The sequence below is a fragment of the Monomorium pharaonis genome, chromosome 8 (genome assembly GCF_013373865.1).
Source record: "Monomorium pharaonis isolate MP-MQ-018 chromosome 8, ASM1337386v2, whole genome shotgun sequence".
In the NCBI taxonomy this organism is placed as follows: domain Eukaryota; kingdom Metazoa; phylum Arthropoda; class Insecta; order Hymenoptera; family Formicidae; genus Monomorium; species Monomorium pharaonis.
This window is the reverse complement of record NC_050474.1, coordinates 23,265,680-23,282,230: the sequence shown is the minus strand read 5'-3', so window position 1 is coordinate 23,282,230 and position 16,551 is coordinate 23,265,680. Positions and strand designations below refer to the sequence as shown.

The window sequence follows — 16,551 nt, the reverse complement described above, 5'->3', positions numbered from 1 at the left end:
TCTGTGCTCGTATGACTGAAATTGTAAATAGTACGTGAAACTCAATTTTAAAGACGTGAAATATATAGGTGGTATTCTTTTACTTATTTCTTTAGAGCCACTTCAATGAAAGACCAATATCGGATGTTGAAAGTGTTTAAATGATAAAAAATATAAGCAAGAGGACATTTTTAAAAATCCCAATAGCTAAGCATATACTCTGCGCTTGTAGTAACATGATAGTTGAAGTGAATATTCCCTAGTTCCTTCGACGTATTATAAAATCTTTTCTCATTTCATGTTTTTCTTATATAGCTATTTAATAATAGAAACATACAGCAAAGTACTGAAAAAAAAAAACAATAATTTATATATCGCATAATTCTTTGCTCCTCTTTTTGTACATACCAATAGTTTTTTCTTCGTACAGTTATTAATAAAATTAGCGTAATACTACCACACATATGCTTTGTCGATAATTTAGCGAATATGGGTAACATGTCAAGTAATATTAATCATTTATTATTAATTACTACCTTTTTCACATGATGATAGGCTAATGTGAAGAAATATGTGTAAATACATTTTATTATGGCAAAATATTTGGGTTTCTGTGTATCTTTTTAACTACTGATATATTTCGTACGAATCAATAAATAACGACGCGATAGATATAAAAATATGGTTTATTCTTCACACAACTTTACATGCACAACGATTGCACAGGATAATGAGATTATAAACACAATATTTCTATATTATCTTTTATAAATAAAAAAAATTGTAGAATAATAATTATACCGATCATTGTAATCGAAAATTGTGGAGGTAGTTGTCAGTAAATATTTCTATCATAATGATATAGATCATTGTTTTTTGTTCCGTGCGCATAAGACAGAAGGCACATCGAAATCGTAAAAAAAAATCGTTCCTCGAGTACAAAAAAATTTTTTTTTTTTAGAAATTTGGAACGTTATAAAATATGCGTTTTAACGAATGCTTATGTCGGTTAGTTGAACCCTGTGCATTTGATATGCAATTTTCAAATAGAAAATGTTAATAAATACAAGAAAACATGACAAAAAAAAACAAAACTGAAAACAACATGTAATATTATCGACGACGTTGGTGGGACATTCATAAAGCTTTATCTTATAAATAAGCTAATATTAGATCTAAAAATTATTTAATAGTTTACTTCGAATGATAATATATTAAAGTGAGATTATTGTCATGTGTGTCATCATGGACGGCGTTTAATAACGATAATGTCGATTAGCCCAGCATTGCGAGCAGTAATATTCTTTTTCTGGCGATCCAAAGAATTGGCAGTGTTCACTGCGGCACTCCCTCACAGTGCCCTATGCAATTTTAAACAAAACAATTTTATGACTAATAGAATTTATTATTTCAAAAATTATTTGACATACCTTTAAATTGTCACTATTGTTCCAAGTCTCTGGCCCCGTATTATTAGATGAAGTTTGATCATTATAAAATGTAGATCTGCGAAAAGAATATTAATTTTTTCTTCACAATCACTAAAGAAATTTTACAATTTATAATTTAACAAATAAAAATATTGCAATTATTACCTCGAAAGATAAAGCGTATGATCTTTGTTTGTGTTAGTAGGTAATAGTTTGCTAACGCTCGCATGACTACCACGATCACTGGCAGCATAAAATTTGGACCTTCCGGCACCATAATTCAATTCACTACCTGTGTCGTCCACCTGATGATCCTGTAGAAATCTATAACATACGGCAAATCTATATAAGTATTCAATAGCTTCAAATCCATCGATCTAAATAATCCAGAAAAAACGAAATTGAAATACCTTGCATGGGCACATTGAAGATAATTTTGAAGCATTTGATCCACATACTGATGACGTCTACTTTTTATTCTGACACACAACAAACCTTCTGTGGAAATTCCACCACTCGTGGAAGGAGGACTCTTTGGCCTTTTATTCGTCATAGACCATAGTTTTTTACTGACAGATTTACCAATAGAACCGAATTGTTTCGCGACCTCTAACAATTGCTTCGCAGTCTTTGACAAAGAACCATCTGCATCAGAAAGCCTATCTATATCCTCGGATGTGAAACTTTGATATTCGCAGTCTAAATATTGTCGCATTAAAATCTCCATCTACATGCAACATGTGATAAAAGTTGTTCTTATCAATAATTTAATACTTTATTAATAATATACGAATAAATATAATTAGTAATAAAATTTACTTACGGTATCCTGTGTACAAGCTAACAACTCTCGTGAACCGTCGACCCAATCCCAATCAGGACCAGGATCTACGGCAAATAAGACTGGCAATAATTTGCCTGTGTCTGGATCCACTAATGGTATACTAACTCCTTCGCCACAAGCACTGCCGTAATCATTGCATCCGTCTACTGTTACAAGCGGGGAGAAATGAGCAGAATGATATGCCAAGAATAAGGGTGTTCTGTGACAATGCGACGGTGACACTTCCAAAGGTAAATATACTCCACCAAATGGGATTGGCGCTAAAGCTACTCCATCTGCATCTTTCAGCATTGTTTCCGCTATAACTATTATAGGCCTCTTTAAGACATGAGCTAAGGTTAAAACGTGTATCTGAAACAAAAGCTAGATTGTAGTCTCTAAAATAACACAATCAATAGTCAACGAAACAAAAAAAAATATATAAGTACTTCTTCAAGGCTTTGATAAGAGGTAGCGGTCTGATTTCTGATTGTAGGAGAAGCCATATCTACTATACTTTGCCATTCTTTTAACCATTCCGCTTCTGTATATGATAATCCAGCCGCGGCGTTTAAACCTGTTTGTCTCCATTTCCACCGTCTAAAAATTAGAGTAGATAAATAAAATTCTCAATTATTTAGTATACTTTTAAAACTGCTAGACAAGCAACAAGTATTCCTTTAGACAATGCAAAATAAACTCAATATAGTCTTAAGATGATCAGTAACATTGTACAATAATATCAAGTATTGCTTTAAACTAACATTTCTTAATTTTATACCTGAAAAGTGCATGTCTGTACTCTCCTTTGGTTAAAGTATTATGCAATGCCTCCCGTAGGGTAAGTAATCTATCGTGAAAGCCCCACATTCCTAACGATGCGGCGTGAAGCAGGCAATTGCCATCTCCAGATGTTGCTAGTGGCCAAAGAACTCTAGTACTTCCACTTTTGTACCACCAGTTTAAACGACCTGCAGCTTCCAAAGAGTTCAGGCATCCATTCTCTATAAGATCTTTCTCCAAGAATTTACGGAACAAATCTAAATAAAATATCAGTTAACAATTAGAAAAACTTTATTTTTATCAGATACATATGATACACTTGAACAGAAAAAATACCTGGATATACAGACAAGTCTGGCAATGAAAACGTGAATTCTGGGGTGTCAGGTGTTCCTAGGGCTGCCAATTGCGAACGAGCGTAGGAGACAATTGCTGCATTTTCAGTCGCACGAGAGATACCTCTGGCCAGTTTTTTTGTACCACCCGCGCTCTCCAGGGCATTATCGGGAGAACTCTCGCTCTCCAAGCCATCATACATGGATAAACCCACACTCATAACACAGCTGTGTTCTGTCAATGAGCAACAAAAATAATCTGCATTAAAAAAAATAAGTCATGAGTCATCAGTCATTAGTCACAGCTTGTCAGCTTTGGGCATTAAAGATTGGATTTATCTATACTGCACAGATAATTAGATAACCTCAAGACTCGATATTATTCAAAGTAAACTGTAGCATTATCTTTAAATATTATCAGGCTAATTAACTCTAATTAGATTAAACAGGTAACCTACAAAATTTCAGATTAATTCCAAAATTTTATCAAAATGCATTCAACAAGTTTTGACCAGCGTATTTTTCAGTAACATCACATTCGTCAATTTTTTTTAGAAAGCTAAATAAATAATAAGAGTATGAATGTCCTTAATTTTAATAACTTTCGATATTAAGAGTTGGCAATTTATTATCTGTGTAATCTAAACGGAATCTTTATGGAGACTGAGTAAATTGTATTACAGCGTTTTGTCGGATTGGTGAGAGAGCGAGACAGTTCTATGTGGTAATTCTAAGCTGTAAACAAACGATGCAACAGCCGCGATGATGCGGTGACAAAACGCACTCGCACAAGGTCACAATAGATTCGTAACCGGCCGCGATTACGCGCGAATGTCAGAGCAGAGTAATCGCACGCGCCGTTATGTACGTACAATATATATCCACATACATACGTATATAGGTGGCCTACAGAAATAGGACAAGGTTCCGTAGTGGCCACCACCTTTAGCGAAAAGAAAAAAAAAGGGCAACGCGTGAAATCGATCGCGACGCACACCGAGGACACACCTCATGGACGAAAAATGCGACTTTCGCTCTCGTTCGACTGTCATCTGCGCGTAAACATCTGCGTGGGAGTTTCGTGTCTCGCTCCAATACATGGGATGTAAAAGACGAGAGAGAGAGAGAAAGAGGAAAAACGAGAAAAGGGGAAGAAGAACGAAGCGGAAGATGCAAACCTTGAGCCGTAATCGAATTAGCTTGAATTAGCTTGCGGACGCGACGCAGTAGCACGGCTGCTGATTTTCCGGCCGATGTCCCAGTCGATGTCCCAACGCGTGTATCCTTCTCATATTTCGCCCAGGCGATCCCCCACGAGGCCCGCCGCCGCGATGACGGGCCGTGCGCGCGCGGTGATGCGAGGGGTGACGGGGGCGGGATGTCCGAATTCGATCTCTCTCTCGCGGGGATCACGGCGAGTATAAACACGGCGACATAACCTAGGGTCCGCCTGGCGGCGTCTCGCAGGTGCAACGGTGGTGGGAGGACCCCGAGTCCGACTGCGCACAGGAATCCGTGGCTCGCACGATAATCGGCGAAACTTCAAACGGGAACGGGGGTCACATCACATGTCCCAACTCCCGACGACGTCGCGTGACAGCCAGGCGTCATTTACGCGTGCGCGTCACGCGCTGAATGGCACGCCTCGAATGATTCGCGCGAATTTTCCGTGCTCCTTTAGCGTCCGCAAAAAAGGAAAAAGAGGGTAACCGCGATCGAAGGGGAACTCTGCATTCGTATACGAATACGCGCGTGATGACGCTATCAGGTTCTTCGGCGACGGCAGATAAGACCCGATGACTCATACTTTCGTCTGTATTTACATGCCATGTATTTTTTCGATTGACACTTACGAGATAATATTGTAAACCGCTACAGTTGGAGTCTTATCGGAGTTACGCGGTTGAAAAGAAAAAAAAGATTTACGTTGTACTACACCCCGAGTTCTCAATGAGCACTGTGATTAAAATGAGAAACGTCAGATGGCGCCACATGGTTTTAAACTGATTTCTTCGTGTCACTGCTGACAATCCTTTTGACATGTATTTCGTAAAGAATTTTTTATTTCACGAAAATATCTTGGTCAGGAGATGGCAAAGTATGACGACATTAAAACATTTATTATAAACATTCATAAATATTTTGAAATGAATTTATTTATGAAAAATTACGAAGTGTCTGATAATTAATATTAGTGGTACAAAGATAAATTCTTAACGAAAATATCGACTTAGGTATATGACTAAAAGGAAAGGGCAAGAAATCGATAATTTATATTTGTAAAGTCACGAGATAACATGTATGATTTTAAATATGGACATAATATGGTCATATTTCTGTAAGAAAAATTTGAACATATTAACGTTACCCTTTCCTATACGTCATATCCGCGATATCTACGTCATCTACGTGATATTTGCTACAAGCTTTTACATACGCGCCAATTTTAAATTTTATTGAAATTATTTTGCCCTTTTCGCGTCTTCTGCAAACAAATTCTTTCGTATTTCTTTAAATTTCTCTAGAAAATATCAAGTACAACATTGTAGCTGTCTAAAACATGCATGAAAAGCACCAAATTTTCATTGCCTAATCATCTAATCGTCCGTACTTGAAATGTTCAGTTCAAACGGATCACTGTTTCGCGCGCGCGCGCTTACGTGGCCCGCGAGGCCGCCATGACACTTTCATGGAGCGCGTCGGTTGAGAACATGTACGAGCGCGGATGCTCCTCGTTTTTGCTCGTTTTATCGCGGAAAAAGTGTGTGACAAACGGAAATTCTTGTCGGGAGTGGTGACTAGAGTGATGGGCGATCACGGGGAAGTGTGGATTCCCGCGGATGTGCACGATGGACTTGGATATTCGCAATCGACGTTGCGTCGTAGCATATCGTTGTAGCAGGTACAGTTGTCGGCGAGCGTTCAAGTAAAATAACGTTATCGTAATGTCAAAATAGTTCCAAAACGGTTGTCCAAGCCACTTTTCGGTCGACCGCGGTTCAGGTTAATGTTATTTTGACGTTATCATGACTTGTTGTCCTTGGGTACAGATTCCGATGCCATGTCACGGGAAAATGACTCTTACGATTCCTTCGAAGAGATCGACGTCCGATTAGCGTGCTTTTCACTGGACGTAATTGCCGTAATTAGATTGTTGCACTTGACAAAATTCCGCCACTGCATGTGTGTATAGTGTGTATCAATATAATACGATATATTACGTTGGAAGATGGTAAGCGGGGAATGTGCCACAGTTTCATTAAGTTAACTACGTGCAATCGTAGCCGTTACACATGATACAATGCAAACGATAGTTCCATCAAGTGAATTCCGTGTAACCATAATTATCTCGTATTACTGACTCCATTTATGGAATACGCTGTCTCGCGCTTTGGAAAATCGCGGCGTGGCGACTCGCGATGCAAATTCGTGTTTCTTACGGTTTTTTTCGAAAGAAAACGTGCGGATTAACTTTCGGAATGAATTCGGCAATGCGTAATTAAGTGCGTGTTTTCAGTATTCCTGATGAAACTAATGCGGAGTATTTCTAAAACGGAATTTGCAACCAGTGGAGCAACCGGTGAAGCAAATTATACAATACCCTAGCTGGTGAGGCAATTGTTATTTATTATTTAAATACATTCATTATTTTGGTGACATACATATGCACAATTGCATTACTTATCGAGTTTATTTTTAAAAGTCTTACATGATATATTATATTTTAATATAAAAATATTTATATTGTATTTATTCAAATATTTAATTATAATAACAATGAGTCAATATGAATGCAGGACTAATTTTGTATAATTATAATTGGAACTCAATTTCTAATTTTTTATTTAATAATACACATGAATTTTTGATTTATTTTCTTTAAAAAATGTCAGAGTTTCTAATTTAAGATTCTTCCTAATTATTTTTTTTCAAGAGTAAGCTTTTTGATGGAAATCTGATGAATGTATGAACAGAGAAAATTATTAAAAAATATATAAAAAATAATTAAACTGAAATATCAAGGCGGGAATAATTGCATCGAAAATTTAAATTAATAATCAGTATATTTAATTAAATGATAAAAATAATTATACGGCTTGTTGTATTAATAAATATTTATTATTGTGTTGTATAATTAAACCGAAATTAATATGTGATAATTAGCGTACATAAAATGTATAATAAAATTCATAATAATTATATTTTTTTCAGGTATATCTGAAGATATATTTAGCTAGGGTACAACGACTAGTGAGTAAATTAATATTTTTTATACGTACATATAACAATATTGATATCATCTGCTGTCTTTTTATTTGCTATTATTTGTGTTATAATTATTGAAAACCATGCTTTGACAATCATCTTTTTATTTTGAATTTGCATTTCTGTGAGTAAATAATAAAATACAAAATATTTTTTTCTTGTTTTAACAAAAAGAATTTCAAATTTTGCACACATTTTATTTAATAAATCACGAAATTATGCAATGTAGACAATTTAGATTATATAACATGTATGTAGAAAATAAAATTCTCTGCGGATGCAGATGAAACAATGTATTTATTGGAAATAAAAATACTGTGAATATCATATTTATTGTAACTGTAACGTATATGAATGTTTTTTATTCATTTTTATTAAATAAATTTATATAAAATAGCACAATGTTTTTACAAATGAGCGATTGTCAAAGTACGGTTTCAAATGCTGTTACGACGATGATGCGGTAAAAAAACTATGATTATTGATACAATGCTTATACAGCGATTGGTATAATCAACTCGCTTTTATGGTGCACGTTTCGTCAAACGGTTCTCTGTTCTTTCGTCAGGCATCGTAAAGTTTGAAGGCCTTTTAAACACGACGCGTTTCACGAAAAGAAACTTTCTTGCACAGTCGAGAAAAAAGTATCGATACATTATAGCTTTTCTTACTGCAGTTTCGTTATATAACTTTTATAATTACATGAAAATTCTTTAAACTTATTTTATTTTAACAGGTTGAGAAAATTAGTCAAATTAGCTCTATTAAAACTATGTAGCTGTAATTTTTATGACGATTAATTAAAAATTGTTTAAAATGCGTTAAAAAACGTTTCGGTAAATCCTACAAATAATATTCTCAATTTTATAGTAAATACTATTTTTGTCTTAGAGTTTTTTACAATTAATAATTTGCATTACATAATCAGAATTTATTAATATTAGAGAAATATATATTATTTTCAATATTGTAGAAATACACGTGATGTATTAGAACTTTTCACTCTGTTTAATATTAGCCGTTTAGCGCAAAATTATGCTACGTGATTCGAAACTGTTCTTTCAATACGGAAAAGTATATAAGCGGTACAGAGATAGGAAAAAGTAGCACTCAATAATCGAGAGGACGACCGATTGGTGATTTACTTGGTCGACTTGGAAATACGGTTTACCGCAGTAACTATGGACAGGGATGGACGAGAGGGATGGTGGGACAAGGGAAAGGATACTTTGGAATGGTAATGATAATGGTAATGGTGCCAGGGCAGAATGTTGGAAACGGATTATACGAGTATCCTTTTCTTGTCCGATACTTTCTTCAACGTCATCTTTGCCCGAGTCCATTTACAGTTAAGGACAGGACGGGGATGAAATCAAGTATCCCGACTTTTGTCTCTCACGGTCATTGACATTTAACATTCGAAATCTGTGACCTGTTGTCACTGTCGTTAGTTGATTCTTGATTTCGCAGTCGGTTGTCACATTCTCAAATCAATCAGCGATGATATCAATATTTTCCTGCTTACAATACATATTTATGTTTTTATATGTAATCATTTAAATATCGTACTTAATCTTTTTAGCACAAAGCATGAATATTATAAATAAAAGATAATTTCTTAAGATTATGGAGTTTTTTAAATAATTTCTTTGAAATATATGTTAATTTATCTGTGTAATTTATAAATCGAGACAGTAATTTTTATTATTTCATTCATAAAGATTGTATTTTTATGATGATTAGGACTAAATGTTATTTTTTAACATAATAAAATGTGTTTTTATAATGGTGGTACCGAGAAAGTTTAATATAACATCTGCATTTTTCTTGCAAAATTTTTTTTCAACTAGAATTAAATTCTACTTTTATTCTGAAAAAGGCTAAGAAGGTTGACGATATCACTAAGCATGAATATGTGTTCAAGCCAAATGTAAAATCGATGTTTGAAAGATGCCTGAAGCATTATCAATGCAAGATTTTAACACACGTTAATAAAGAGTTAGTAGAAGCTCCTACTTCATTAGAACATTTGTGAGAAACACGAGGACTTTCTCTGTCTCTCTCTCTCTCTCTCTTTTTTGTGCGGAATTTTTTTATTCAACAATGTACACATACATGGGTTCTTTCTCTTTCATAATACGTAAGGAACGGTTGTTTACTTTGAGTATAAGATAGTCGAGGTATACTCCTCTTGCTGAAAACGAAAATTAATACGTATCAAACTTTCGCCTTTTAAGATTTTAACTCTATATTTTCAATCTATATAAAAAATATATATATTTATTAGAGTTTATTTTAATATTGAATAACATAAATATGCATTTTAATATGTATTTTAACTTTTTATAACAACTTCGAATCTATGAACTGAACAACGTTTTAAATTTTTCTTTGCATTTTTTAACGCATTATTTTCAAAAACGTTTATTGTTGCACGTGACCAATAAATATGAACATCTTGTCGAAGTATAGAATGTGAAGCGAGTATATTTCTTCGTTTTGATCGACAAAGTTATACGTTTATCGCACATCATTTCTATCGACATTTGAATGAAATTTCCTCGAATGCCATTCTCGATGATTTTTGTCACTTTAACATTCCTCACTCGCGAAGAGGTTTACCTTCATCTCGCGGCCGTTGGTAACACGTGCAGAGGCACCACCGCGCGATTCTCGGAAAGTATCAAATCTCAAAGCTCGTACGTGCGCGGCAAACGGCTATATTACGGCTTGGATTTTTCAGCGGGTCGACGCGCGCGTGCGAACGCGCGTTGGAAAATGGCCCTACGAGTAGGGTTGCCATTCGTCCTCTTTCTCCCGGACACTGTCCTCTTTTTTAGGGCATTCGGAGACGTCCGGGGAAATTTTTGAAAGCGTTAAAAATTTGTCCGGAAGAATTATGTGCGTCCGGGGTTTTAAATAATTATTTATTTCCTTTACCGTGCTTTTTTCATGGCATCACTTATTGAGCGGCTGAGTAACAATTAAATATAATAAAATTAAAATACTTAATAAACTTACAAAAGTATACCCTTTAGGCGAAGACAAAAGTTTTCATTGGAAAAAATAATCCGTTAGTGAAAGTGGTTTGTTTCCTCCATCTTTCGGATCTAATAGTGCTTTTTGTCGAAAATTATGTTATGTCCCAATTTCTTAATACGTCAGTCCATGGTTCTCGTCTTGATTTTTTTGTGTTATTGGCGTTAGTGTTTATGTTCTTAATTCTATTCTTATTCTCAATTATTTGGGGACAGAGCCTCTATACGAGGCAGGGTGGCCGTAGCTATTGCAATTGACGCAAAATAGTTTTGACTTCTCTAATTGTGTATGCGGCGGATATCTGCATTTACTTAGTTCGTGTTTAGTATCACATTTAACGCATTGATACGGCAAATTACAGTTGGATGTAGACTATCGTATGATTTTATAATATTTATTACGTGTAATTAACGTATTCTCGTATATGTCCGGAGTTGCAACAGAAATGTCCGGGGTTTTAGGCCGGTAAGTTCTAGTTTAAAAAATTTTAATATGGCAACCCTACCTACGAGGAATTCTCATTGAGATAACGATACGAGGGGTGTATGCATCGTGGGAGTCATTTGCGAGGGAGCGAGGGGGAGAGAGAGAGAGAGAGAGAGAGAGAGAGAGAGAGAGGAAGATAGAGAGAGAAGCTGCTCGATCGTTTATTTCTTTTTTCCGCTCTCGTCGCAAGGCGCTCGCTCCAGCTGTATTATGGTGTTACGCAGCGTGCGTAGCGAGCACGCGCCGATCGAAATTTAACGTTTGCTGCAGCAGGAGTGCGGTTCGGTCGGCTTCCACGAGCGGCGTCGTCGTCGGGATCGCCCGAGTCGCGCGCGCGGGCGATCAGTCGGGAGCGTGAGTTCAGCCTGTGGAGACGCGTGTGTCGTCGTCCGCCGTCCGCGTCGCGTCGCGTCGCGTCGCCGCGTCCCGCCGTTCACCATCCGCGCGCAAACGTCACGTTGAAACGCGCCACGCCGCGTCCGCGTCCGCGTCCGCGAGAACGAAGTGCCCGCGCGTCGTCGTGATCAAGTGTCCGCGGATCTCTATCTAGTGTTGTGTGTTCGCAACCGCCTGATTAAAGTGTCGCCTCGGATCTCGGACCTCGGACCTCGGACTAACGGAGCCGCCTCGCACGCTCCACGAGGGAGGAAACGGAGGAGACACCCTCTGCCCGGAGACGCGGTCGATTCTCCCCGGCTGTGTGGTGAGTACATCTCTTGAATGTTTATCTTTCGTATTTCGGAGCGCGCCTCCTCTCACAGCTGTCACGCGCTTGTGCTCTTGTCGAACCGATCGACAACGTTATTACGATGGCGCGACGAAATTGATTTCGAGCGCACGCACTGCAGGCGATCCTTCTTGATGCACTCGGCTAGGGAATGCCGAGAAAAATGTCCGCTTGACGAGAAATTCGTAGCTCGTTGTCTCTCATAAACACAAATTTGACGATTTAAAGCTCGCCTGCAGTCGGCGACTTTTAATACTTGCGTATTTTGTGCACACGTGCATACATTTGGCGACACGATTGGACAAATGTGTGCGTTGAATAACGTGTGATAGAATTAAATTAAAGGTAAAGGCACATAAATCAGCGTAAATCCAGCACATAAATCTTGACGCGCGTTATATATTTTAATCCTAAAACATTCCTCCTCTCGCCGCTCGCGTCTCCTGTTGATCCAACGCCGCGTAATTCAGATCAGTGGATTAAACATGGAATGTTGTTATATGTATAGAATCAGAGCGTCCTAATCCGCTCTTTATTCCGAAACTGAGATTTATCACTTGGAAAATTGCAACGCTACGGCCGTCTCGCGCGGTCTCGCTCGGCGGGATAACTCCTCGGCAGCATTGTAAAATGCGATGTTTCCTCGCGAAGCGCGCGGCCGCGTTTTCTAGAAAGGCAGCATCACACACGTGCGATGTTTTCCCCGTGGACGGCGCGTTCGACAACAGGTTTTCGCACGTAAGCGTCCGCATACGCTTACGTAACGCGCGCGTCGAAGGTTGCTCGATCGTGCAAAGTGACTCTCAGGGGATGAGGGAGGGGGAACGTTTCTACACTTGTCGACGGTAATTTCGCCAGGTTTCCGTAAATCCAGAAATTTATTTGAGAGACACTCACTTACACTCTCTTGAATATTTAAAGAACCCGCCTCTCGAAAGGCTTCTAATTTTTTTTCACTCCCGTTGGGGGATTAGCGTTGCGCTCCTTTCGACTTCGTACGTGATGACAAATATAGAATCGTGGCCGGAACTGCGCGTCTGAAATTGTGTAAAATTAGGATGACAATCTCGATTGCTGTCTCGCGGGCACGCGATATGTAATACAATCGGCTGTGACACAATCGTCTTCGGCGGGCAAGGATGTTGACAAACGCGAGCAATTTGCTATCGTTTGCAGAAACGTCGCGAGCATCGACATAAATAATCAATAATGCCTCTTGCCTCAGCGCGGTTTCTTTATGCTGCCGTATTAAATGTTCCGCACGAACGTAATTTCGCTGACGTTTTCTGTTATCGTGACACTTGCTCTTCGCGACACACTAATTGGCGCCTTAGAGAAAATGTAATTCACGCCATTCAATTTTCACGTTTTCCACGCGAACGCGAAACGGATGTAACGTAATCGCGTAATATCATAGGACTTTATTATCTCGCGTGCAAGGACGCGTGTTCTTCTATTGTTTCGCGGTCGATGTAAATAGAATCGTCCAAATAAGCCTTCTTCGTCGTCTTTGTCGTCGTATCCTGCGTAGGATTGCGTTTTCGCTGCGTCCTTCGAAGCACGAGTAAATAAGATTTCGGTCTCGTATCTCCTGGAGATCTTCATTGTATCGGGAATGATTAACATTAACTCGTGTACACATGCATTTCCGAGTCATTGTTTCTACGCGGGGGAAACATAATAGAAAAAATCCGGGTCATTAGGAAAAAGTAAAAGTAGTTTCGTAATTACTGTTTATCTTAAACTTGCATTTTTCCCTGTATTTAGATTGAGTTTTTCACGACTAAAAGTTGAATTTTACCCTTATTTTAAGAATATCACACAATATCGAAATAATTTAACAGTCAAGAAATAAGATGGTAGGATCGTTAGTTGATTTTTAATTGCCTGTGAAAATTTTAACGCGGTCATTTCTTTTCGTAAACCGATAGTGCTCAAGTATATATAACTATCAAGTTTATTGCGTATCTGCAAAGCATAAACATATGTGTGTACATCGTGTACATGGCATGTATGTCATTTAAATACGTCGTGAGATAAGATCGCTGATAATATACGTGCCGCGACTATGCGACCCATTGTCACCGTATTACATTAGGACGGCATTGAGCAAACGTCTGTGAATCATGCTGTTTCCGACAATTATATCTGCTGATAAGCGATAGAGGTTGCGCTTATTTCGTTTGTCATATCCGACTTTTTATAACTTTAATATTTATGCTTTATATTTCATATTTAATATTAATTTGTAAAAAAAAATTGGCATGTTATTATTACACAATTTTATAATGTTTTTTTTGTATATCAGTTGTCTTTCAAACGGTATATTTTATATTGCAATTTTATATTGGTTTTATATAAAAAAAAAAACGTGCATCTCTCTTAAAAAACCTGTCGTAATCGTAAAGAGATTATTAAATATTATTGCGGAGACACTAATTTAGCTCTCAATGCTTGTGAATGTTCCCTTCGCGATATGATATCCTTGGTAGCAGCAGTATGATAAAAATTAATCGCGGTTGCACAAGTAAGACTTGCGTCGTAAAGAAATTTGTTATTCGCAACGCGTACAGTGGAATGAAATTCATTTATAATGATATCTAATTCGTAATTGACATTTATGGCAACAAAATACGAAGAGACGTGAAATATATATTTGAACGCGTCAGTCGCGAAATTGCGTGTATATCACTTGCAACATTGTGTTGCCTGAACCGTTGTATCGCTTGAACGTGATTTATTGTCGCAAATACGCAAAAACAAACGCACTTATTTCCTTCCCGCTTAAATTCTCGAGAACGCAAAGCGGAAAGTTTTTTTTTACCGTGTATTACAAAGTCTTTAATCAAACATTTTAACGGGACAAGCCCACGGACGTTAATGAAAACGTAGTTTCTTAGAGTTGTGCCGCTGATTGTGTAACGAGTTCTTCATTACCTCTTTCTCGTCTTCGAATTTCATTCAAGCGCTTTTTTCTCCAATAATTATATACTATCGTCGTGCTCTCACAAGCAAATATTAACATACAACTAATTTTTTCGAGTCGCGTACACCGAGTTAATGGAGTTTCACTTTTTTCTCGCATACAGAGTCCTTGATTACGTTACGAGTTCTAGTCATATGTTGGGAAATAATTGTCTTGTTTGGATCTCTTGTGTATCAATGATGTAAAATAAATATTACATAAAATGCTTTCAAATATTTGACTTGGACGCCTAGAATGTAGATCAGCTGTTACATTAAGAATTTAGGAAATTATTAAATGTTAACAAGACTATGAACACTGAAAGAAAAGTATTTGTAACTGTAATTGAATGATTAAATAATGATAATTAAAAGTTTTATTTTTATCATATGATATTATTATATGATAATATTATTATATGATAATTATTGTATGATGATATTATATGATATTATATGATAATATTATATGATATGATTTTATCATATGATATTATTATAAAGACTAAATAATTTATAAAATTATACAATAAAACTAGAGTTCTTAACTATAATTATTTTAATATTTAATTTTAGTCACAAAATGTCAAATACTTTGCTTTCGGGATAGAAATTAATAAATCTTGTCAAATAAATTGATTATCTCCGCACGTATTTCGGAGAGTTGCAACTTTAATTATGTGGACATAAACGTATAATCCTGTAGATTTTCGCATCGTAGCCTCATGAATATGAAAATGAAGGAATAGATTGACTTCTTGCCGCGATTGATGCGTCGTGGCAGTTCTATCACCGGCGGGATTTAAATCTTTAATCGTGCACGGTTAACGAGTGTGCGGTTGCAGCGCATGCCGCAAGCTATTACGCCAGTACTCGGAAACGATACTTCGTTGCCACTTTACATTTGCAAAACGCATTGCTTTCGTTACCGCACGCTTTCCGCGCCATTCAGTTATCCTTGCCGCATTCTGACAGAGAAATTCGTTCGTTTGCTACGCCCCTTCGTCTCGTGTCCGCCACACGCTCTTTCCTCGGGGGTCCCAAAATCAATATAGGCGTCGCCGACGCCGCCGACGCTGCCGCCGCTACCGCCGCCACGGCGTCGCGACCGACGCCGTTCTAGTCAGGGTTCCATCATCCTTGCCGCCACATTTCTCGTAACGAGAGACAAGAACTTCCGCTAGGTTTCTAACGAACCGTGAGAGCCATGTTGTCGATTTCTCGAAAGTTACCGACGATAATTAGTCGTTGTGGTGTATTTAAAGTTCTACAAACACCAAACATATTTTAACTAGGGATCGAAATAAAAGAGAGATTTTGAATTGTTTACACGATATTAAATGAGATAATATAGTTTTTCACACCACTCTGATTATGAGGCGTTATTTTGACGGGAATTTAGTTGTTGTGAATATTAAAACGTCAGTCTTGTCGTAAGGGAGATTCACAGATAAACCGTATTAATAGTCACGTGCTCATCGAACCCGCCTTTGTTACCCTTCGGGGGTTGACTCTCCGAAGCCTTGTGCGTATTCGAGAGATGTAAAAGTCGATAGTGACCGACCTCGAGGAAGCCTATTGCATTCAATGGCCTATCCTCCTCGCGTTTGTAGATTCTATCTGGTATTCGCGATATGTTCGTACAGCTAAGCGAGCTTGTCGCACATCTCCCTCGATATATATGATTGCCGTTTTCGCTACTCCGCTAAAATTAATTGG

General features: G+C 37.4%; 2 protein-coding genes and 1 long non-coding RNA gene across 10 annotated transcripts in view; 2 read left to right on the top strand and 1 right to left on the bottom strand.

Annotated features, from left to right (window-relative positions):
- Positions 1-649: 649 nt before the first annotated feature.
- Positions 650-4,952, bottom strand: LOC105828789 (OTU domain-containing protein 7B). 2 transcript variants are annotated; one of them, XM_012667284.3, is made up of 9 exons: positions 4,529-4,952; positions 3,352-3,585; positions 3,014-3,272; positions 2,682-2,832; positions 2,233-2,604; positions 1,820-2,136; positions 1,575-1,733; positions 1,410-1,485; positions 650-1,340 (listed from the first exon to the last, which is right to left on the bottom strand). In XM_012667284.3, exons 2-9 carry the CDS (start codon positions 3,569-3,571, stop codon positions 1,236-1,238), a joined length of 1,659 nt encoding a protein of 552 aa, XP_012522738.1. In that variant the 5' UTR covers positions 3,572-3,585; positions 4,529-4,952; the 3' UTR covers positions 650-1,235. The 2 variants fall into 2 exon arrangements, with proteins under 2 accessions (XP_012522738.1, XP_012522739.1); XM_012667285.3 differs by lacking the exon at positions 4,529-4,952 and adding an exon at positions 4,032-4,470.
- Positions 4,953-5,686: 734 nt separating this feature from the next.
- LOC118646869 lies at positions 5,687-9,265 on the top strand. Its single transcript, XR_004964281.1, has 3 exons — positions 5,687-6,252; positions 6,868-6,959; positions 7,563-9,265. It is a non-coding gene; the product is annotated as an uncharacterized LOC118646869 (long non-coding RNA).
- A 2,155-nt stretch (positions 9,266-11,420) lies between these two features.
- LOC105835954 (protein shank) overlaps positions 11,421-16,551 on the top strand; it is a 116,401-nt gene continuing 111,270 nt past the window's right edge. For 2 of the 7 annotated variants that reach the window (XM_012679640.3, XM_012679639.3), the window contains exon 1: positions 11,421-11,844. The gene's annotated coding sequence lies outside the window, so the exon portion shown is untranslated. The remainder of the gene's footprint in view (positions 11,845-16,551) is intronic. The other 5 variants (XM_012679646.3, XM_012679644.3, XM_012679642.3 and 2 more) reach the window with 4 other exon arrangements.

Excerpts from the sequence above, each read along its gene's own strand:
- LOC105828789 (XM_012667284.3), bottom strand. The coding sequence starts at position 3,571 with ATGAGTGTGGGTTTATCCATGTATGATGGCTTGGAGAGCGAGAGTTCT. Across the intron at positions 2,833-3,013 it reads TACAGACATGCACTTTTCAG|ACGGTGGAAATGGAGACAAA; the intron begins GTATAAAATTAA and ends TCTAATTTTTAG. Across the intron at positions 1,341-1,409 it reads ACAATAGTGACAATTTAAAG|GGCACTGTGAGGGAGTGCCG; the intron begins GTATGTCAAATA and ends AAAATTGCATAG.